The sequence below is a fragment of the Carassius auratus genome, chromosome 6 (genome assembly GCF_003368295.1).
Source record: "Carassius auratus strain Wakin chromosome 6, ASM336829v1, whole genome shotgun sequence".
Taxonomy (NCBI): domain Eukaryota; kingdom Metazoa; phylum Chordata; class Actinopteri; order Cypriniformes; family Cyprinidae; genus Carassius; species Carassius auratus.
Genome location: NC_039248.1, coordinates 22,496,229 through 22,518,874, shown reverse-complemented (window position 1 = coordinate 22,518,874; position 22,646 = coordinate 22,496,229). Strand labels below are relative to the sequence as shown.

The 22,646-nt window shown below is 36.6% G+C and overlaps 2 protein-coding genes across 2 annotated transcripts; both read left to right on the top strand.

The window, feature by feature from the left end:
- The first annotated feature begins 1,992 nt into the window (after window positions 1-1,992).
- Window positions 1,993-7,764, top strand: LOC113101542 (protein XRP2). The gene is made up of 5 exons (XM_026265659.1): window positions 1,993-2,306; window positions 4,901-5,569; window positions 6,394-6,508; window positions 6,594-6,679; window positions 6,778-7,764. The coding sequence occupies exons 1-5, from the start codon at window positions 2,130-2,132 to the stop codon at window positions 6,859-6,861; spliced, it is 1,131 nt and encodes a 376-aa protein (XP_026121444.1). The 5' UTR covers window positions 1,993-2,129; the 3' UTR covers window positions 6,862-7,764.
- A 1,545-nt stretch (window positions 7,765-9,309) lies between these two features.
- Window positions 9,310-19,888, top strand: jade3 (jade family PHD finger 3). The gene is made up of 12 exons (XM_026265658.1): window positions 9,310-9,565; window positions 12,665-12,727; window positions 13,875-13,934; window positions 14,034-14,113; window positions 14,203-14,360; window positions 14,442-14,632; window positions 14,718-14,929; window positions 15,307-15,474; window positions 15,701-15,817; window positions 16,714-17,172; window positions 17,737-17,854; window positions 18,614-19,888. The coding sequence occupies exons 3-12, from the start codon at window positions 13,886-13,888 to the stop codon at window positions 19,456-19,458; spliced, it is 2,397 nt and encodes a 798-aa protein (XP_026121443.1). The 5' UTR covers window positions 9,310-9,565; window positions 12,665-12,727; window positions 13,875-13,885; the 3' UTR covers window positions 19,459-19,888.
- The last annotated feature ends 2,758 nt before the right edge of the window (window positions 19,889-22,646 follow it).

The following is a 22,646-nucleotide window of genomic DNA, read 5'->3' as shown; positions in this document are numbered from 1 at the left end:
AAGAGACACGCACACCAATACTCTACTCTCACTCTACTAGTACCTTGATTCCACGAGTCATGCAAAACAGTGCTTGAACCCCTTCAATGAAGTGTTTGTTTTTGTGTTTTTAATTCAACAAATGAGCAGTGGAGGTGTTTAACCTAAAAAAGTGTTGATTTTATACCCCAGGAAGACAAAAGAAGCAAGCTGCCTGTCACCCAGTAGGCCTGTGTGTTTTACTCTGGTTTGTAGTTATTGATACTTAAATTAATTTAACCCTGGACCTCAGGGTAAATTTTTATTTTATTTATTTATTTTTAATTAAGATTTATAGGCTTTGCGTTGATGTATGGTTTGTTAGGACATGACAATATTTGCCAGAGATACATCTATATGAAAATCTGGAATCTGAGGGTGCAAAAAAAAAAAAAAATATTGAGAGGAAGTTCTTAGCAATGCATATTACTAGTCAAAACTTAAGTTTTAATTTATTTACATTAATAAATTTACATAATATCTTAATGGGAAATGGTCTTTACTTAATATCCTATTGATTTTTGGCATAAAGGTTTTGACCAATACAATGTATTGTTGGCTATTGCTGTAAATATGCTAATATTTTTGAACCGACAATTTGAAGAGGTGATATAGATATCTGATGTGTTAAAATTTCAACAGGGATACAAACATTTAAAGCAAAGTCTAGATAACTGAAAACTGAGTTGTTTTGAAGAATGTGACACCCTACAGTTTTACTGACCTCAGGTCTAGCTGTCACGTTGATGGAAATAAACAGGAATTAAAATTTTCCTTTTTGCTCTTCTGCATGTATCACACTTCCTTTGCTATTATGAGAAATGGAAAGTCATCATTTTCTGGTTCTGAGAACAAAACTATCTTTGTAGTACAGTAATGACTATTACCCAAAAATAATCAGACATTTGAGATTTAAATGTTGTTTTCACTTATGCAGAGTTTGCAAGTGTAAGTCAGTTTAGATCAAGTTTCCAGAATTTTGTCACAGTGCTTTAGACAGCAACTTTTTGACAATCAGTTCTGAAAGCTGCATATTTATCAATGCTATTTATTTAATTATGAGTCATTTTAATTTGTTATCAGGTGACATGTTCCATCACACAGATGAGTCCATGCATGCAGTTTACCAAAGAACTTTATATGTATGTTGCTTACACAACAGTTAAACAGCCAAGTGCAATGCTAATGTGTTTTCTGTGTGTGTCACATGTAGGCCTATACTGAGTACAAATTTATACGTAAGTGATGAGTCACACACCATAAAGCCCAAAATACTTTTTATGTTTATCTTTTAATAGAGACTGAAAGTTTTCTCTGTCAAACCACATTTCACAGGAAAAAAAAAGTCAACTGGTTTACATAAAAGGTTTTAACTAACATCTTTCCGGTTTTTTATTGGCAAACAAATAAAAAGAAACTGAAATCTGTACTTCTTCCACTTACATTTCATTTTCACAGAAACATAATTTTTTTTTAAATGAGTGCTAATTATGTAACGTACAGTTCCTGAGTGAAAATGGTATAAAACACACAGAAAACATATGGCCTTACTGCATTTCCATACAAATGGAAGCCTCAATGTTACTTGCCTTTCTTTCTTTTCTTTTTTTCAATTTTTATTTTCATTTTTATTCATTTTTTTTTTTAAATGTCGCCAATAAAAGCAAAACATTTTACACAAAAGAAGCTCATCTTTAAACAATAATGGGACATGATGATACACAGATATGTAAGACTATATGCAAAAATACAAATATCCAACAGTGTAATCGGAGTGCACAAATATTATAATTCACATGAATTATTCACATGCCAAGATGAGTTTACACAACGCACGAACGAAATGCTTTATTTGCATGTGCCAGGGGTCAGACATCGTAGATACGGCTCAGCTTTGATTCGCTGTTCCCTAGTAACGCGCTGCGCTGTAGTGATTGGCTGACTCGAGGGTCAAGGAAACGGGAAGCGCACAGGTTGCGCGTTCTTGATTACTTTCTGGGGAGGGCGAGAGAGAAGCAGCGCTGCTGCGGCTGATCGAGACTATTTCAGAAACGCGTGGCATTTACAACAGGAGGGGCGCGCTGACATATCACACGACTGATCGTCCATAAATGGGGTGCTTCTTCTCCAAAAAATCGAGGAGAAAATCTCCTAAAAAAGACTCTGCTTTGCCCGATGGGGACGAGAGCGCTACAGGCAATGACCTCCCAGAAAGCAACAACACTGCGCTGGGCAGCGACAACAACCAGGAGGCTCCCAAGCAATACAGCTGGGACAAACGAGAAAAGGTACGACGCTGCATTAGAACCCGTTTTTGTGAACTAGACTGCACTACATAACGTTGCATAATTTCTTTAGGAGTGATACATAATTAACTCCAACCAGAGTCCGTCAGAAATAGCTATTGTTTGTGTATGTGCGTTAGCTCAGTTCGCATTGTTAAGCCCATTTTATGCAGTTCACAACGCGCTAGCGATGGGTTTGGCCCCCTCTGAGTGTTTCCTGATGTTGCCTTCGACTGACCATCGATACGAGTGTCTCTCAGGGGGCGGTTATAGGTTTTAAAATGCTATGGTACATAGACAGAGCTTATTATCGGCTTAAAGTCAGGGCACGCAACTTGTTAGCCTGGCACTTGCCAGATAACGCTGTGTAAAGGATTAGCACATTTGTGGTGTCGCCATCAACATGTATGACACTGACTGTACCAGAGGGAGGAAGAGAGTGATTAATAAGGGTAGGAGGGAGTGTCTGTCCGCCCCTCCAACCCCATTACAAAGCGTTGAGAGCATTCAAAAGTGTCCGGAAGTTGAAATCTTTTATGTTAAAATATTGCCTTGGTCGATGCTTTCAAGTGCAGAATTAACGGCAATGAATTCATAACAGTTTGTTCAACAGTTGGAGATTTCTCTAATGGTCTGTCAAAGGCAGTGTCTGATCTAATAGATTAGATTAGTAGTTCTCAACCGGCAGGAGTTAAGAAATGAAAACTTCCACAAGATACACCACAAGATAAATGTACAAATATTTGTATATGTAATGTGACCCTGGACCACAAAACCAGTCATAAGTAGCACATGTGTATTTAAAGCAATAGCCAACAATGCCTTGTATGGGTCGAAATGATAAACTTTTATTTTATGGCAAAAGTCTTTAGGGTACTGAGTAAAGATAATGCTCCATTTTGTACATTTTCAACAATTAATATATCAAAACTTGGGTCACGTATTGTATTTATTTAAAACTACTCAAACTTGATGGCTCTGTTCAGTTTTTAGTCCTAAAACCTGACTGGGAATTAGTGTTTTAAAACAGTGTGTTCCTTGATGAGTTTTCTGTGGCTGTTTTGGGTTAAATTTTGGCTTGAATTGAAAATTTGCATTAAATGTTTTCTAAATGCATGATATATATTGTAGTAGAATGACAGCCGGTGCATAGAACAAGCCTCCGCCTTACATGTTTTCTATAATCCTCTAATCTCTGATATATGTCACAATAGAGTAGAAAAAGGTTTCATCACATTACTTAAATTCTGTAAACTCAATAAGGGTTGCCAGGGTGTTTTAAGTGGTTGTTAGGTGCTTACATACTGGCCCAAGTCAAAAAAGCTCTTGATTTCTGTAATAGTCTCTCCCCAGATACAGAACAGGTGCCACCTTCTTGTTGTTTCCATTTTGTGTGTTATCTTCTGCCTGATGAAAATTAATTTGAAACATGCTGCATGATTTCATTGTATTTCAAACAATGCAGAATTAATTTCCTGTTGAAGTGTAACCTTGTAAAGCTTGACATAAAACCATAGATTTTTTTTTTTAGTTGAAAATTAGCAAAGAAAATCTTAAAAAGGTTTCAGATGTGTTTTGTTTTGTATAGTATCCGATACATCAGGCTTTTATGGCTCATATAGTATAGTGATAATATGGAGATCAAGGGGTAGGGAAATTTTTTTTTTATTTGGAAGCCCAAACTAGCAAAATTATGCATTTGGGTGCAGATGTTGTTACTTATGTGGCCAAAAGGTAAGATAAAATTCTGATAGCTTGTAATGTAAATCAACTAGAATTATATAAATATATAACAGAATACTTACACAAAATGCATATAAATATTAGTTGTCACTCCATCTCCCAATATTATGTCTTAGTAAGATTAGATTTATGTTCAGAGCTTTGTGGTTTTAATTTTACTGGGTATATAATATTATCAACAAAATGCAGTGCAATACAATGATGATTTTAAGACAAACTAAATGTTCCTCAGAAGCCTGTTGTATCACATTTGAAACTTACATTTTAACAAGTTTTTCTAAATGTGATGCATTGATAATCAGGTAAACAAAGTCACTGCAGTCCCTTATGTTCGTCTTAAAACAATACAAAAGCTATTCCCATGTTTCATTATAAAAATCATTAAAAATATTAAAGCAAACAGACATATGTACTGTACCACAACCTGAAGGTGAAGATTTTAAGAATACGATTTTAAGAATTTTGAGAATGTGAACTATCAATCAGAGGACAGAATGTTTTTTAGCAAAGTTTTGATCATGCTGATAATTTAGAGGGCTTAGAAATGATTGTTATCAAATATTATACACTAGGCTTTATAGTGTTAATACTTAGTTTTTTTATAGTATAGTTATATAATTTTAGTATAATTGTTGTAGTATAGTTTACTACAACAGAATTATTATTATTTATTTTTTTTACAAAAGCATAATGTCTCTAACTAATAAACACACATTTTGATGGAGGGAACGTCCTGTTACCAGAGTGTGAGGGGAACTAGAGAGCAAAGATAGCTGATAATGGTTTTATTGCTTTTATAAGTTCTCTATTTATTAACATGTTTGCAAATTATTATAATTATTTTTTTTTTGCAGGTTGACCCAAAAGACTTCATGCTGACAGGCCTCAAGAATGAGACAGTGGGCCGGCTGCCAGGCAAACTCAATGGCCAGCAGTTTGTTATTCAGGACTGTGAGAACTGTAACATCTACGTATTCGACCATTCGGCGACCATTACCATTGACGACTGCGTGAACTGCCGCATTATGTTAGGTCCGGTCAAAGGCAGCGTGTTCTTCCGTGACTGCAAAGATATCAAGTGTGTGGTGGCCTGCCAGCAGTTCCGCACCAGAGACTGCAAGAAAATGGATGTCTTTTTGTGCTGCGCCACCCAGCCCATCATTGAGTCTTCAACAGGCATGAAGTTTGGCTGCTACCAGTACTACTACCCCGAGCTGGCTTTCCACTTTAAGGACGCAGGCCTCAGCATCTTTAACAACAACTGGAGCAATATTCACGACTTCACACCTGTCTCTGGGGAAACCAATTGGAGTCTCCTACCAGAAGATGCTGTTGTCCTGGAGTGTGTGCCTCTACCAGATCCTGAGTCCGAATTCAAGTCTGTGAGAATCTCTACTGAAGCAAGTCGGAGCATAGTGCCCCTGACCAAAGGAGGGCGCCGTACCGAGAGCGAAGAATCCTGCCTGTTTGTCTTTTTCGCTGGAGACTACACCACTGCTAACGCACGCAAGCTTATTGATGAGGTTAGAACTCGTTTGATAGAGTTAATGCTATGTAATTGATCATTCACAACCGACATCACGTAGAGCATATCTGTTCATCTCTGAAACTTATTTGTTACAAGCTTGAGGTTTCTCAACAAGGAAAGTTATTCAGAATGAGTCAACATTTCCTAAAGTGGCATTTCTAAAGAAAAGCCGTGTGCTGCTTATTTGGTTTAGCGTCTAATTGAAAAACATTGTTCGAAGCAAGTTTTTCATTTTAATTGGGAAATTAAATCAGCTTTCTTCAGTCACTCCACCTATATAAATAGAAAATGTATACTATTTATATACTACTAATAATGTATAGAAATGTATACTATTTCCAACTTCACTTAACCTTTTGACTCCAAAAAAAGCCTCTATATCAGCTCTTACTTTCAGAAGTTAATGAAGTAACTGAAAAAAACAGGAAACATTAATATCATAACACATCATTCGCATGAATCAATAACATTTACACAACAAATGTGCAATAAAAAAAAAGAAATGTTGATTTCACGTGGCTTTAAACTACAGCAATATTTTGTACCTAAACTATCCTTGCCCTCTGCAATTATATGGATTTGTCAAAGCGAAATTGTGAGGAAGAAACAGACAAAGCATCATGCGTTTCACCTTTTTGTTACTGACTTTGCGTAGAAATCAATAACTTTATATTGGTGGTGATTGTTTTATTTTAATGGTTCTCAGTTTTAAAAAAAAAAGCACAAAAACTTTAGTCTGTTCACCAATGCATAATCTAACTGATTTGCAAAAAACCTTTAATTTTGTGGCATACATTTTTTGCATCCACCTTAATGCAGGCGACCACCAAAGGCTTTGTCCTCATTCAGACCAAAGAGGTTTCCATGCGTCCTGAGGATGTGAACCGAGTGTTCCAGAGTAATGCAGAAAGCCTCACTGAGTGGATCACCAAAGGTGCCGTAATGCATTGTGTTATACCAAATAAGAACATGTACAGGCAAATATATATGTCTCTTATACCTGATCTGTGTTCCTGCAGGTCCTGTGGTAGCCCTTGAGCTGAATGGAGATGGTGTGGTGGAGGCGTGTCGGTCCATTGCTAACGAAGTGTTCAATGGAGCTAAGGTAAATATAAGAGGAAGCTATTACTTCTCAAGTCTATCTGTTGAGGATTTGCGCTGATCATCTAACGTTTTTCATGCTATCTACTGCTTTTCCTGCAGCTGTTTGTTTCTGAGAGCAAAAATACATCCTCGCGTGATGTCGACAACTTTTTCAACTTTGCTGACATGCAGATGGGACTGTGAAACTGGCGCAGAGGAGCACCTCAAATGAATGTGGGTTTATATTTGTTTGGTTATGTCAGTTTTGTCATTTCATTTAATTGGAATTACATATGCGAAGCTACTGATATCTCAACACGTTTATAACCACTATTTTAACAGAAATATTTGCTCTGTGTTCTAAATATTTTAACATTTGGTATCAATCATGAAGGCTAGTGCCTTTAGATAGAGAACAAAATCAAGAACTGGAACTTTAGCCTAATCAAACATTGCTGTAGACAATTTATCCCTCATGCTGAAAATAATGAATTCGATTATAAAGATATTTATTGAATGGGTTTTTCCCTAGCTGGAAATAGCATTTTATTCTCCTATGCTTGTATACATTTTCAGTACATATTGTATAGACGTTTAGTTTGTGTATAATAGGTAGTTGTAAAAAATGCCAGAAAACATGAATTGTTGAATCAGGTTTTTTTAATATATATATTTAACAGAAATATATATTTACTAATAGCCATGTGTTTAATTTCTTTTCTTGTTATCATGGCTTTTGACTTGTCTCCAAATTGTATTTTCTATGTTTTTTTCAGTATTTTGTTTTTTATTGTAAACAAATAACATTATAATGTTCATATAAGTTTTTAAGGTAACACTGTTCTGATAAGAATGTAAGAAAGTTTCATCTGATATGTTGAATGTACTACTAAAAGGAGCTTTAGTTGTCTCCTTTACACTTCTCTATTTTTGTAGGAACGTTTAAGCGAGCACAACTTTCCTGTGACCAAAAAATGTTTGAACATTTGAGAGAATCGCAGTGTACTTTTTTTTTAATTTCTAAATGGTTCTTATTTGTACGAGACAGTTTTGTTGAGTTAAATATAAGCTGTGATTTTTCAATACATTCATTTTAGTCAAAAGTTATGTGTCATCTCTTTTTATCTGCAATCAGACACAGATCTGATATGACTGCATCTTACTACACTTATGTATTCAGATGAATATCAACTGGTGCAAATAGTTTTGAGTTGAGTACATATTTGATTACAGAAAAAGATAGCAAGTTACTATAAAATCTGGTTAAGTAGTGTTACATAATGTCAGAAACATGCCAACAGTTTGAAGGCCAACCTGGAAGGCTAATTTAGGATTGGTTATGTGGTAAGGATTACTTATGTTTTCCACAACATAAATTACACAAATTGCTAAATAAGAAATGCAGTGGTCTGATTTGTCAAGCTCAAAAACACATCCCTGAAGAAGTTGTAATTATTGCGAGTAAGATTTATATCTGCCATATAACGTTTGTCACAGACGTTATTTTATGTATAACATATTTTTGGTAGATGCAAGAGTTAAATCAATAACAATTACATTTTTTAACAATATTTCAAGTGTAATTTATGATTTGTTGTATTTTTTTTTTCTTTGTAAAAGGCAAAAAGTTTACCATACTGATTTCAAAACAATCTTAGTGGATAATTTAATACACTTTATTTTTGACAAAACATCCCATGTCTCTGTAGTGACAATAATGCTTCGGTAGCAACCATATCACATAACAGAATTGTAAGTTATACTTAAACAATTGTTGTTGTTTTTTTCATAACTGGACTAAAAAGATTTTTATTTTCCCCAAATTTGAGGATTATGGGTTCCCTTTTGTCACTACCGAAACTCTAATGTTTCAGTAAAGACTGTTTTAAATACTTTTGAACCTAGCTCAAAGATGCTAATCAGCACATGGTTAGCTAGCATAGTTCTGAACAGTGGTACACATATAAAAACTAAATATTATGGAATAACTCTCAAAAAAGTTTGCTTAAAAAAAGGTGCATAAACTTGCAGAATTTTCAGATTTTGAACACATTTACCTCAAAATGATGGGACCTCTTTCCTCACCATCTAGCTATGAGAAAGAGTGACAGAAATATTCTCTGACCATAAATGTTGGGTAAAAATTATTCTCAGCCAATGGACTACATTAAAACAAATACTGTTTCGGTAGTGACATGCAAAATTTACAAAGAACATATACAATTAATATACATATTTTTTGAACTTCACTTCTTAAAAAAATCTAACAATATTTTTTTTAAACAACAATGGTTTGGGGGGAAAAAATACCAAAATAGATTTCAACATCCTTAGAAAAGTATCTAATAAATGATGCCCAATTGAAAGTACCCAATAAATGATGACGCTATGTATTTTAAGCTCACTAATATTTGAAATATTGTGGGTTTCAATAGATAATAGAAGGATCTTAGTAAACATCTAAGACTTGAAAACCTAAATGCTTATTAAATGTGTTTTTTTGGTGGTTTTTGTGTCAGTTTGCGCCAATTCTGTAGAATGGCCCATTTACTATAAAAACGTTATAATTAACTAACCTACATCACAGCCCTCCATAGTTGCAACTAAAGGATATTTAACTACCACTGAAACGAAGTATGCTAAATACTCCAGTTTCCACTGGCGCTCGGTAGGGTCATGAATTCGGCGGAGTTTAGGACCCAGTGGTTTGGTAGTACAATAGCGCTGTTGTGTGTCGTGGTAAAAGGGTTATTTCTGCTTTTGGGATATTGACAGTGGGACAGAAAATAAAAAAACAACCAAAATACCAATATATACCGCATCTCTGGACTGTTGACTTGAAGACGGCCTTGCGGAGTCTATCGCTTTGTGGGATCGTGTGGAAACACTCTGGATTTCTGGATGAGAGGTAAGGGTGCAGCACGGACAATACTGCTCGTGTCTTTACACATGGTTCAGTGTGCCAGTTATCCAGGCCTGCTGCTTCCTACAGATCCCTTACGAGCACGGTTTTACCTTCATATTAGATAACTGGGACAATATTGATAGCAGCGACAACATTATCCTCGCGTTAAAGAATGTTGTTATATAGCTACAGGAAGTGTTATTATAACAGCAGAGTGTACTACTGTAGACTGGAGGGGGTTCGTCGTGTAGGGCGGCTCGAGTTTGGCGCCAAGGCCGTCAGAAACCCTCGCGCGTACAGCAATGGAGGAAACCAGCATGCTCACACACAGACACAGTAACATAGTGCTGTTTAGTGAGACTTTACGGTAAAGCATTGCTGTGTTCAACCTTCAATTCTTTATTTAGTTGTGTGGACTTGCTGAGTTGATCTGTTCACCCAACATGGGAATAATGACATAACACAAGGGCTCATTAAATGTTTCTTTTCGTTGCATCATGCATCAGTTGTACAAAGAGGCGATGTGCATTTGGTGAATGGACACTGGGTTGTTACATAATTACACTTCTATATGTATTCGCTGGAGTTTGTCGCCCACTTTTATTGTGATGAATACAAACCGTGTGGTAATGAAACAACTTTCTTCCTCGTTTGGTAAATAATACAAATGCTAAGTCCTTAGCGCAATGAATGATTCAACCGACAGAACGCATACGTGTATACAATGGCAAGCACTCTGTAAAAAGCAAATGAAGAAATGTCACGAAAACAGTATGACTAGTTTTCATTCTGAAGCAGAAGGAGCAAAGTGCATTGAGTGCAACAAAGTTTGGAGCGGAAGTAGTGTTGTTGGAATGCGGGAATGCCCTCCTCGAGCTTCCGTTTCCCCCCACCCACTGCTTCCCGCGAAATCCCTGGGCACCGGAATTCATCTCCATGCTTTTAGTGTATGGTTAATTTGACTTTTATAAATTGTAAACATTTAAGATATTTAAACTAGATATTAACAAATGTTGGGATGTGTGTAACTTTGCCTAGGTCAGTTATATAGTGCTTCTAATATTCCGTAAATAAATGTTTGCTTGTAGACTAGGCCAGAGTGAGTTAGGAATATGTTCCTTAGATTTATCAAAATGATCTCCACACATTAAAGATGTCACATTTACTGATCAGCAAATTTTAGTGGGTGAAATTCAGTCATTTTAATATGAATCCAGTGAAAGATTTACAACAGGTTCAGGAAAGTCTGTTGACCAACAGAGAGCTTTGGTATAAAACAGATTTATTTAGGAGATAATAATAAATTATTGAACTCTGACAAAAGACAACACATTTTTGCCTGTAAAATATTTGATTATGTGAAACCACCTTATGAATAAAAAATGTTCTTTTAAGAACTGTTCTCTGAAAGGGTCTTTGTGGAACCCATGTTCTTCTAAATTAAGAAAGTTACATCATTTTATTGTGTATGGTCATATGGACTGACTCAAATGACAAAATGAACAAATGAAATTTCATTATTGGCCTGTGTTATAGCAGTTTCTCATTCACAAAGAAAATATCCCAGTTTGTTCAAACAGACAAGATGCCCTAGTTAATTTGTTAGTGCTGCTCCCAGTCTCATAATACCCATTCATTTAGTGAAGAGACATGCTTTCAGCAGGTCCATGAAATATTTCTCTGTCTGTACTCAAACTGTTGGTTCACAATGCAGTGTCTTTGAAAGCAGGAAATGAATGAAAAATACAAGTCAGTGCATGGAAGTCAACAGTAACATCCACTAAATGATTTTACTTTAGTCTGCAAAATTCTAAATGGTCAGTTCAACATAAAAGAGAAGAGAAATTGAAATCAAAGATGATTTGTGCATTGTATCTCTACTAGAGTCAGTAAATGGGACAGGTTGTTGGCACACTAGGCCAGTGTGAGGCGGGTGTGGGGGGAGTACTCTCAGCAGCCGCTGATCTGTTAGTGTTGGGGTGTGGGGTGGGGTGGTCTGTCTGGGCAGAGCATTGTGCTTTATCGTGGCGCAGTAGGAGTGGGGGTTGGTTTTAGAACGGTGTCATTTTGTCTTGCCATTTTGTACCACAAAGCAAGACCACCCAGATCAGATTCAGGCGTCCCATTTCAACACATTTGTAGTTTGACTTAAAGCCTTACAGATTTGAGAAAAGCCCTCTATTACGTTCTTCATTGATCTTGATTAACAGTCTTACTTACAGACAAGAGTCAATCACACAAAGCTTACTTGATCTAAGTGGATCTGGTGCAACATTTCTGTGGCGCTACAATACTAATTCTTTGATATTATGATAGATGCGGCCCAACGCCTAATTCAGAATGTGGTGAGCAAGTCACACCAACCTTTTCAGTCTCATTAATGCTTCCTTTTAAAAACATTCACACTGTACGAATGGGAGAGTGTGTGTCCGAAGCAGATGCTCCTCTGTGCGTTTGAAAGCCAGTCTGTTACTGTCACAAATGTGGCTTTAGATCCATGTCAAAAGTCCTTCTTGGAGCATTGAAGAGGCACACTGAGTGGCTTTTCTGTTTACTTTGTCTGGAGACATTGCAGTGTGCAGCAGTCATAATGCAGCAGTTGTAGAGTTTATATCATTTACAAAATACTCGTTTTGTATAGTACTGGTGATCCATATCAGTTTGATAATGAAGGATGACACTAGAATTATGTTAACCAAGTGAAGAGTTTGGACAAAATAGGCAACTCCTGCTCAAACAATTCAGTGGTTGTCCAATAGTTGTCAGTGCACAGTTTGAATTGGTAGTGAGTGAATTCATTTAACCGAAATATCCTCACTTGTGATAATTTGCCTTGCTTATGAGTTGTCCATTTAAGATGTGTCTGAGCGTAGTTTCGTATGTGTGGTTTGGCTGCAATTGCTCCTAGTGAGCTTGGTTAATATTTATTTAAGGAGGCCTCTCAGTCAGGTATTGGTGCATAATAAATCACAGTCCAGGCTGTGCATTGCTGGCTGTCTATCAGTTCTCTCTTACCCTCCGCGCCTGTTTTACTGCCCCACATTTTCATTCAGATTGTGAACCATATGTGTTCACTTCTCAAGTCTTGTTTTTTGTTTTCAGGCATGAGCGAGAGGCAGAAGCAGCACAGTGGAGGAAAACAGTAGCATGCTCTTTGAATTTATGGTGAGTGAATAACTGCTCCGTTAAAGGAAATTCATTAAAGCTGTCCTATGTGGTAATAACATATTTCAGGGTACTGAATGATTATCATGTCCGTGTGTCATATTTGCGTGGTACTTTAATTTATCTTTGAACATTTAAAAACCCATCAAATGTATAATACCACAATGTTATTTAGTAATTTTATGCAATTTAATGCAATATTAACCTGTTAACTTTCTATTTATGTATGGTTTGTTACGATAAACCAATATTTGGTAAGATTTGAAAATCTGGAATCTGAGGGTGCAAAAAATCGAAATAGAGAAAATTGCCTTTTAAAGCTGACTAAATGAAGTCCTTAGCCATTCATATTACTAATCAAAAATGCACTTTTGATATTTACGGTAGGAATAGGAAATTAACAGAATATCTTCATGGAACATTATTTTTTATATAATATCCTAATGATTTTTGGCATAAAAGAAAAACCAATCATTTTGACCCATGTATTTTTGGCTGTTGCAACAAATATACCCATGCTACTTGAGATTGGTTTTGTGGTCCAGGGGCACATATTGGTCATTAATAATACCTATTTTAACAACTATCCAAAAAATATTTTAGAGTAAATGCAAAGCTGAATTATAATATTTTCTTGGATTTATATAATTTCTTTGATATGCCACAAAATAACAATGCATTGTAATAAAGAGCAATATTTACACTTATCATTCAAAGGTATGGGGTCAGTAGTATTTTTATTTTATTTATTTTTTTCAGTTTTAAAGACAATATTCAGAAAGGATGCAGAAATATTTCATCATACTATTTCAAATAAATGTTGGCCTCTAGAAATTTTTATTCATAAAAAGATTCCTAAAAGAAATATCTTTTTCCAGCTAAAATAATAACACCACAACTGTTTTCAACATGGATAATAATGTTTCTTGATCAGCATATTAAAATGATTTCTGAAGGATCATGTGTTCCTGCCCAACACTGGTTACTAGTGCTTGCAAACCACTGCTTTTTGATATTTCTTTTTCTTCTGTTATGTGAAAACCGCTCTCTTGTTTCAATGTATGTGAAAGCATTGTACCTTAATGGTTTAAGCAGATCATTAATTTGAAGATATACTAAAGCTGTACTTCTCTAACTTTCACTGCAGGATACGTCAGGATGAAACGACTCAGGACTTCAAGCAGCAGTGACAGTTCAGACAATGAGAGTAAGTAAAATATGCCTTAAAAAATTCTGAATCTACATGTTAGATTCATACAGAACAAAGATGTTTATTCTTTGCTCACTCCGTTGTTGTATCATAAAGGTCCCTCAACATCGTTTTCTTCGAACAAGTATGGAAGCAAACCAGGCACCCCCGCCTCTGCTCAGAAGAAACCAGCAGAGGTAAGCACAATAGAAAACACCTCCTGGAATCGGCCTTATGAATGAGAGATTTGGTTTCATCACTCATTAAGGTTATTTCTCCTTTGTAGGTGTTCAGAAAAGACTTGATCAGTGCCATGAAGCTTCCAGACTCTCACCATATTTCTCCTGAGGATTATTACCTGTTGGCGGACACATGGAAGCAGGAATGGGAAAAGGGTGTACAAGTGCTCGCTAGTCCAGACACTATCCCTAAGCCCTCTGTGAGGTCTGTCACTTTGAATAAAAACAGGGTTTTGGACATGTACCATCTTGCATGTGACTAAAGTTGGGTTTTTTGTGTGTGTAGGATAATAGCAGAGAAGCCAAAGGATGTCCTCTTCAACAAACCAAGGAAATATATTCAGTGCTGGAGTCAGGACTCTATGGAGACGGGTTACGTTAACATCAAGGAGCTGGCAGAAGCTATGTGTAGATACGACCTGGACGATATGGACCTATACTGGCTTCAGCAGCTCAATGCAGAACTTGGGATGATGGGTAAGCGAGAAGAAATGCTTCCCTAGAAGATTTGGTCTCGTGACGTGCTTCAGGGGATTCAGTACCTTTTGTTTGTTCCATTCAGGTGACGGGCCGGTGGATGAGTTGACGATGGAGCGGGTGATGGAGGCATTGGAGAGACAGTGCCATGAAAACATGAACCACGCCATCGAGACTGAGGAAGGGTTGGGAATAGAGTACGACGAGGATGTCATCTGTGATGTATGTCGCTCACCTGACAGCGAGGAGGGCAATGACATGGTCTTTTGTGACAAGTGTAACATTTGTGTGCACCAGGTGAGATCTGTGTTACTGTCGGTAGAAAATCAGAAGACTTTATATTGAGCAAGTGTGCATTAAATGCAAATGTAACAAGACATTTCTAATGTTACAAAAAAGTTATATTTGAAATAAATTCCAGAAAGGTATCACATTTTCTACTATGGAATAGATTAAATGTTTTAAATAGAAACCGCTGTTTTAAATTGTAATATAATTTTTTTTTTAAATATAAACGCAACATTGATGAGAAAATCTTGTCAACATCAAACAATAGGTCTATATAAAAGCAATTATTAAAATTGGAATTCAAATGTATTTGTTGTTGTAATTATGGTAAGCACAGAAGCAGATAGCTTTGTGCTAAATCTCATCACACTCCTATTCTGTTGCAGGCCTGCTATGGTATTGTGAAAGTGCCAGATGGCAACTGGTTGTGCAGGACGTGTGTGCTTGGCATCAATCCCCAGTGCCTTCTGTGTCCTAAAAGCGGGGGTGCAATGAAAGCCACCAGGGCGGGCACAAAATGGGCTCATGTAAGCTGTGCCCTCTGGATACCAGAGGTGAGTTCTGTGTCATAAGGATGGAATTACACCTGCATTATTGTTATGTATGTATGCTCTTGATGTGGTTTCATTAATAATATTGCGCAATTGAGCTATCTTTCCTATGACAGCATGTTTGTTGGTATTATTTAAAAGTAGCATAGAGTTAACAGACATGGTCTAAAAGCCATAAAACTTCACTTTTGAGTTTGTTTTTTTTAAGAGAATTTATATTTGTCTTTAGGTGAGCATTGCATGCCCAGAGAGGATGGAACCCATCACCAAAGTGTCTCATATTCCTCCCAGTCGCTGGTCGCTCATCTGCAGTCTCTGTAAACTCAAGACTGGAGCCTGTATACAGGTAATGCTTTATAGGGCAAAGAAGTGTGTCAACATTTCTACTGATTAATTGGGTGCAAGAATAACTCCTTAATAATAATAATAATAATATCAGTCTGGAAATGAATTATTGATTAGTTGGATATAAGATCTTAGGAAAGAGATCTTCCTTCGGTGACATCATTTTAACAGTGCAATTACAATTAAAACATTGCTGGTTGTAAATTGTAAGTCTAATTTGAATTCTATTTCATTTTAATAAGCAATTAGTGATATTTTTGAGTGATTTATTTTTACTAATTAATTTTTTTAAATCTACTATTTTAAACCTTTTTGTACACAATATATAGCATACATAAATATTTTTTTAATATCAGGGTTTTGGCAGGTAAAAAAAATCTGAATTCACCCTTCCCCAAATTAAGGCCTTAAAAATGTCTCGAGCTGTCTTAAATTCATAAAGTCATGTTATTAATTGTTGCATGCACTGCCAAAATAATATCTTCCCTTGTCTTGTTTTCTATTACAAGTATCTAAACATTCGTAGAGTTGTTTGGGTGCAGAAATATTCATTCCTCAAGCTATTTTTTGTAAAATGTAATGAAAATTGGAGTAGAAAGTTGTATTTTAAAGCTCTGAAATGTTGCTAATACACTCATTTACATTTAGAGATAATGTTCCTTTCAATTTATTCCTTAAAAGTTCTAAACTTGGTCTTAAAAGGGTATTTAAAAAGTCCCAAATATACCTCTATAAATGTAATAAAATAAAAATCTACGATGTAAGTTTCCAAGTTAATTGAAGAAATAATTTGGTGAACCTTTTATCAAATGAATGACTTTTGTTTCGTCTTCCAAACTGTTTTTTATATTTATATATAAGCACATACATATATAAACGGTGTCTCTCATCTTCCAGTGTTCGGTTAAGAACTGTACCATTCCTTTCCACGTCACTTGTGCTTTTGAACACACCCTGGAGATGAAGACCATCCTGGATGAAGGTGATGAGGTCAAGTTCAAATCCTACTGTCTGAAGCATAGCAAACCCAAAGCAGGAGAAGCAGGCTTGAGTCCGGCCTGTCACAAACCTCCCACTGAGACTGAGAAACTGGGCTTGAGGGCGCAGAAGCTTCAGGAGCTGGAGGAGGAGTTCTACACACTCGTTCATCCTGAAGAAGTGGCCCAAGACCTTGGAATGCCAAACAACCTGCTGAACTTTATCTTTCAGTACTGGAAGATGAAGAGGAAAATCAACTTTAACAAGGCCCTGCTGCCACCTAAAGAAGATGAAGAGAACCTGCTTTTGCAGCCACAGGAGGACAGCATCCACACACGAATGCGCATGTTCATGCATCTTCGGCAGGACCTGGAGAGGGTGGGTACTCTTGTCTCTCATCATCATGGAGGAGATCTGTGTTGTTTTTCTGTTCTCTGCATTCTAGAAAATGCTAGTTGTTCACCTACTTTGTTTCTTGTAATATTTCATGCTTTTTTCTTTTTTAAATATTGTTTTCTTTCTGAATGCTTGTTACATTTTGTTTTAGTCTGGAACACTGCCTGTATATTGTAGAATATTTCTTCTACTGAAGTTAAGCTATCTTGAACTGCACAAATCTTAGCTAGTTGTCAAGAACGTCCACAACTAGTCAGTTTTGAAAATGTGTGTTTGCACATACCCATCATCTCATGTACTTCTCTTAAAATGAATAAATACACAGTTCAGCTTGTTTTTTTTACATTATTGTTCAAAAGGTGTATTAATACTTTTGAAAGATCTCTTATGCTCGTATATATAAATGCTTTGTAACACAATTAAATGTTTTTGTTAGCATTTCTGAAAAAATATATATATTTCAGCGGTAGTTGCATGCTTAAACAAATAGTGTTATGTTGGGAGATTTTTAATGTTATGATCCTTATGTGTGTGTCATTTCGTCAGGTGAGAAACTTGTGTTACATGGTGAGTCGAAGAGAGAAACTGAAGCTGTCCCAGAGTAAAGCTCAGGAGCAGATCTTCAATCTACATGTCAAACTCATCAACCAAGAGTTATCTGCAGGTAATTACCCTTTTCTGTATTTATTGTTTTATGTTTTTGATTTGTTTTTATTAATTTCTAGATTTTTTTTTCAGCTTTGAAATAACTTAATATATGTAAATGTCTATTTTATATTTCAAATACAGTTAAATTAATTTCTATTTTTAACTTTGAACTCTACACTTATTATAGTTCAAATCGTGTTTGACTGTTCTGAGCTTCTGATGTCTGGCTGACTCTTTGCCTGTGTTTTTTTCTCTGTTCCTCCATCTATTTGGTCTTTCTTCCTTCTGCCTTGTTTCAACTTCTTTGCTAATGTTAAAATTGGCATGCTTGAGTTGAAAAGAACGTGTGCTTGTGCAACTGAAATTGTCTTCCATCTGTCTTCAGAGTGTGAAGAGAAATGTCAAACCTTAATGTTCATATTTAGAATAAATTTCATGTTGGTTGGTTTTTCTTTTATCTCAGATACATTTTTCTGTCACTTCTTGGCATCAGACTCTTTCATTTTTGTTTTTGATGTAGTGAGTATTTTAGCATACTAAATAAAATGATAAAGGCATTCATATGTCCATCCAAGTCAGCCAAATAACCTGGGCTCAGAATGAAAAATAAAATAGAGTAAAATTTTGGAGTAATATCTTAAATTTTACACTTATTATAGTTCAAGTTGATTTTTTTTTTTTTTTAAATGGTCAAAGAGATCCAGTGAGTTCAAATGTACTGTTTTGACGTTCCTGCTCCACTGAATATCTGACTAACTTCTACTTCTATTTGCAGGGCTCCCAGTGTCCTCGTCTTTAGAGAACCCATTGTTCCACCCTCCTAGAATAACCCTAAAACTCAAAATGCCTAAAGTGTCACTTGGCAATGGCAAAACCAACTCCAAATCAGGTAATGGCCCCCTGTGTCCGGATAACAGAAGTAACATGTATGACACTGGTGAAGGAGGCATAGGTCAGGGCAAACCGCAACTCCATCTTGGAAATTTAAGGATAGAGGAGCGTGCCAATGGTCTCCTGCCAGCCGCCATCTACATTCGACGAGACGGCGGGACTCCCCCATTGGCCGTGAAGCATTCTGGCAAACCTTTAGCTCTGCACGCTGCCCTCCACGGACAGTCGTCCAATCGGAAAGGCAAGCCCGAACCAGAGAAAACCCGCCAAAAATTGAAATCCAACGGCATTATGGACAAGCCCGTACTCCAAAGAGACACTTCCTGCCAGACGCCCACTGAAAAGGACACATGCAATGAGATTTCAGCGAAAAGTCAGTCAGGAGGATTCCACAAAACCTCTCTTGAGCATTTCAGCCGATCCCTCAAGGAGGCCACTGTCAGTTTAGTACGGACTGAGGATCTTCGTGCTTTTGAGAAGAACGCACGCAAGTCCTCCGGGTTCTCTAAACCGATTTCCAATGAGCGACCGCTAGGGGGCAGCAAACCGTGCCAGGAGAGCGACGGTTACTGCCCGGATGCAGAGCTCAGTGACTCTGAGCCCGAGGCTAAAGGGAAGTGTCGACAGGGAGGGAGGAGGCAAAACCAGAGAGGACCTGCTGGAAACTACATAAAGTCGACCAGCCGAGCAAAACTGTCTTTTGGCTCTAGGACATCAGTTCAAAGGTGACAATCTGCACAGCATTAAAAACTTCTCCAACCCACTGCCACAGATTACTGTAGTCCTCTGGCGGTATTCAGAATTCTGCCAGATTCTGTTTTCCTCTGTTGAGGATCAGCCGATGATTTTTAGTACAGTGTGCCAAAAAGTTCTCCCTGGCAAGTGATTGGTCTATTTTTGTGTTGGACTGATATATATATCACTGTGTCTCTAACCAGCTAAAGTGTTTCTGTTGCACTTGGACTACAGTAGGTTTTCTGGGCTGTGAAGCAGTGTTTCTGTACATTAAAAGAACCTCACTTTTTAGACTGTACATAGTAGTTTTTGTTAAGATGTGGAGCACATTAAGATGCTTTCCACGTACTGAAACGTTATCCTACTTTCTTACTGAAATGCTTATGCAAATAAATAAAGACTTAAGAACTCTGATTTGACAAATCATGTTTGTTTGAGTGTTCTTTTGTCTGGCTGACTCTTTGCCTGTTTTTTTCTCTGTTCCTCCATCTATTTGGTCTTTCTTCCTTCTGCCTTGTTTCAACTTCTTTGCTAATGTTAAAATTGGCATGCTTGAGTTGAAAACAAAGTGTGCTTGTGCAACTGAAATGATCTTCCATCTGTCTTCAGAGTGTGAAGATAAAATGTCAAACCATAATGTTCGTATTTAGAATAAATTTCATGCTGGATGGTTTTTCTTTTTTTCTCAGATCTATTTTTCTGTGACTTCCTGGCACCAGACTCTTTCATTATGTTTGCAAAAGACCATGAAAATTGCCTGATTTTTAATGTGATGTAGTGAGTATTTTAGCATACTAAATAAAATAATAAAAGCATGCATATGTCCAAGTCAGCCAAATAAACTGGGCTCAGAGTTCATAACAATCTATACATTTAGTCATTTACCAGACCCTTACAAGGCAACTTACAAATTATGACAATAGAAGCCATCAAAACCAACAAAAGCAATAATTTGCAAGTGCTATGAATTATAAAATAGAGTAAAAATTTGGGGTAAGATCTTAAAGTTTTAAGAAATCAATACTGCTATTCATTAAATTGATCAAAAGGGACATTTGAGTAAAAACCTCTATAATGCTACAAAAGATTTCTGTTTTAAATAAATCCTGTTAATCTTTCTGAAGTTGATCACAATATCCATACCAATATTAAATTGCACAACTGTTTTCAACTTCAATTATAATGTTTTTGAGCACAGGGTCATATAATTCAATAAAAATTCAGCCTTGCCATCACATGAATAAATCACAATTAAAAATTTCACTTCAGATTTTTTGTACAATCTTACTGTTTTTTTTTTTTTTTTTACTGTATTTTTGATCAAATATATTCAACCCTGGAGACTTTTTGACCCTAAACTTGTGTGTAAATCTCTAGAGCAGTAATTAGTGTTCTGTCATCTTCCTTCAGTCTCATTCTTCTCCCAGAGCCCTCTGGCTATTCCAAATGGAAGTGTTCTTCACAGTTTTATTCATCTTCTCCGCTCCAGAAACCACCATTTCTGCACTGGTGTTTCCTCGGGCTGTACCTTTCTCCTGGCTGTCAACTAACACAATAAGAGAACTCGATAATCTGAAGAGGTTTATTCAGAAAAATTGTGCTTACTGGTATTTTTCATGTTTGTGGATCAATTTAAGAGCTTGATTTTTTGGTGTGTGTTTGTGTGTGTGTGTAAAGCCCCAGTGCACTCTATTTGTCTTCTAACAGTCTTAACTTTCTTTTAAATATTAAACTTGAGTAGTGAATCATCCAATATTGCTGTCCATCATTTCCATGTCACTTCATCTGTCATCTGATATTCTTTTCAAGCTTGACCAGTTTATCTTTGAACTCAACTGATTTTCTTTTGGTTGAGTGGTTGCTGTATTAGCTGTAACAGCAGGACTTCAGTGCTGTCTAAGGCTTATTGATCATTTGAGGAAAAAGCTGAGTTTGACTCTAGTGTTAAAAGAGAAATATAAGTCATGGAAAGTAAAAGAAACATCCACTTCTGCAGCTTTATGTAAGTACAGGATGATTACAGTCCCCCCACAGGACCTTGGTGGATGTTCTCTTTGATTAAGTATTCCGGAGAGCTGTGAAATAATGTTTTAAATAGTTCTGATCATTATTATGTTGCTTATTTATAAGTTCTGTTTGCAAATGTATATGTCCGTGACTGATGTGAATGTAAATTACAGTATAATGTTAATTGTCTGCAATTACAGTAATATTAAGCACTGTAAGTAAAATGTTGGGTATTACCTTATTTTTTTCACAATATTAATGTTTAATTTATTCAGCATCCCGTGCTCTTGCAATAAAACACCATGCAACCTTTCTAAACATTGTTTAACGGTAGAAAAGAACTAGAATTCTCAACTGCGGCAGTGATCAACCTGCCCTTGAACACCTGCATGTGTAATCTGAGAGATCTCTGACTTTCATTGGCTGGTTCAAGCAGGTGTGTTTGAATAGAGCAGGATCTAAACTGGTAACTAGATCACCATGAACAAGATTGGACACTCCTTGACTAGAGGAACTTGTCCACATGAGGACTGATGAAAAAAGTAGGCTAGTTAAGATCCCTTAATGAAACAAAGTATTAAATATTGTTGAAACACATAAATGACTGACCAGCTCTGAAACTTAGTCGTGGCCTAATGGTTAGAGGGTTGGACTCCCAATCGAAGGGTTGTGGGTTCTAGTCTCGGGCCGGACGGAATTGTGGGTGGGGGGAGTGCATGTACAGTTCTCTCTCCACCTTCAATACCATATGACTTAGGTGCCCTTGAGCAAGGCATCGAACCCCCAACTGCTCCCTGGGCGCCGCAGCATAAATGGCTGCCCACTGCTCCGGGTGTGTGCTCACAGTGTGTGTGTGTGTTCACTGCTCTGTGTGTGTGCATTTCGGATGGGTTAAATGCAGAGCACAAATTCTGAGTATGGGTCACCATACTTGGCTGAATGTCACTTCACTTTCACTTTTTTCACTTTAATGATGAGTTAAGCCTCTTACAACACATTTCACAATGCACAGTGCCTTAAATTTAAAATATATGTATCATATTTAACTTTTCATAAATTGATTTTAAATACAATTTAAAAAAATGCAGCTTTGGTGATTAAAAGAGTACTTTTTTCAAAACCCCTTTTTAAAAAACTAACCAGCTTACAGACCCAAACTTTTAACCCCTTCAGTG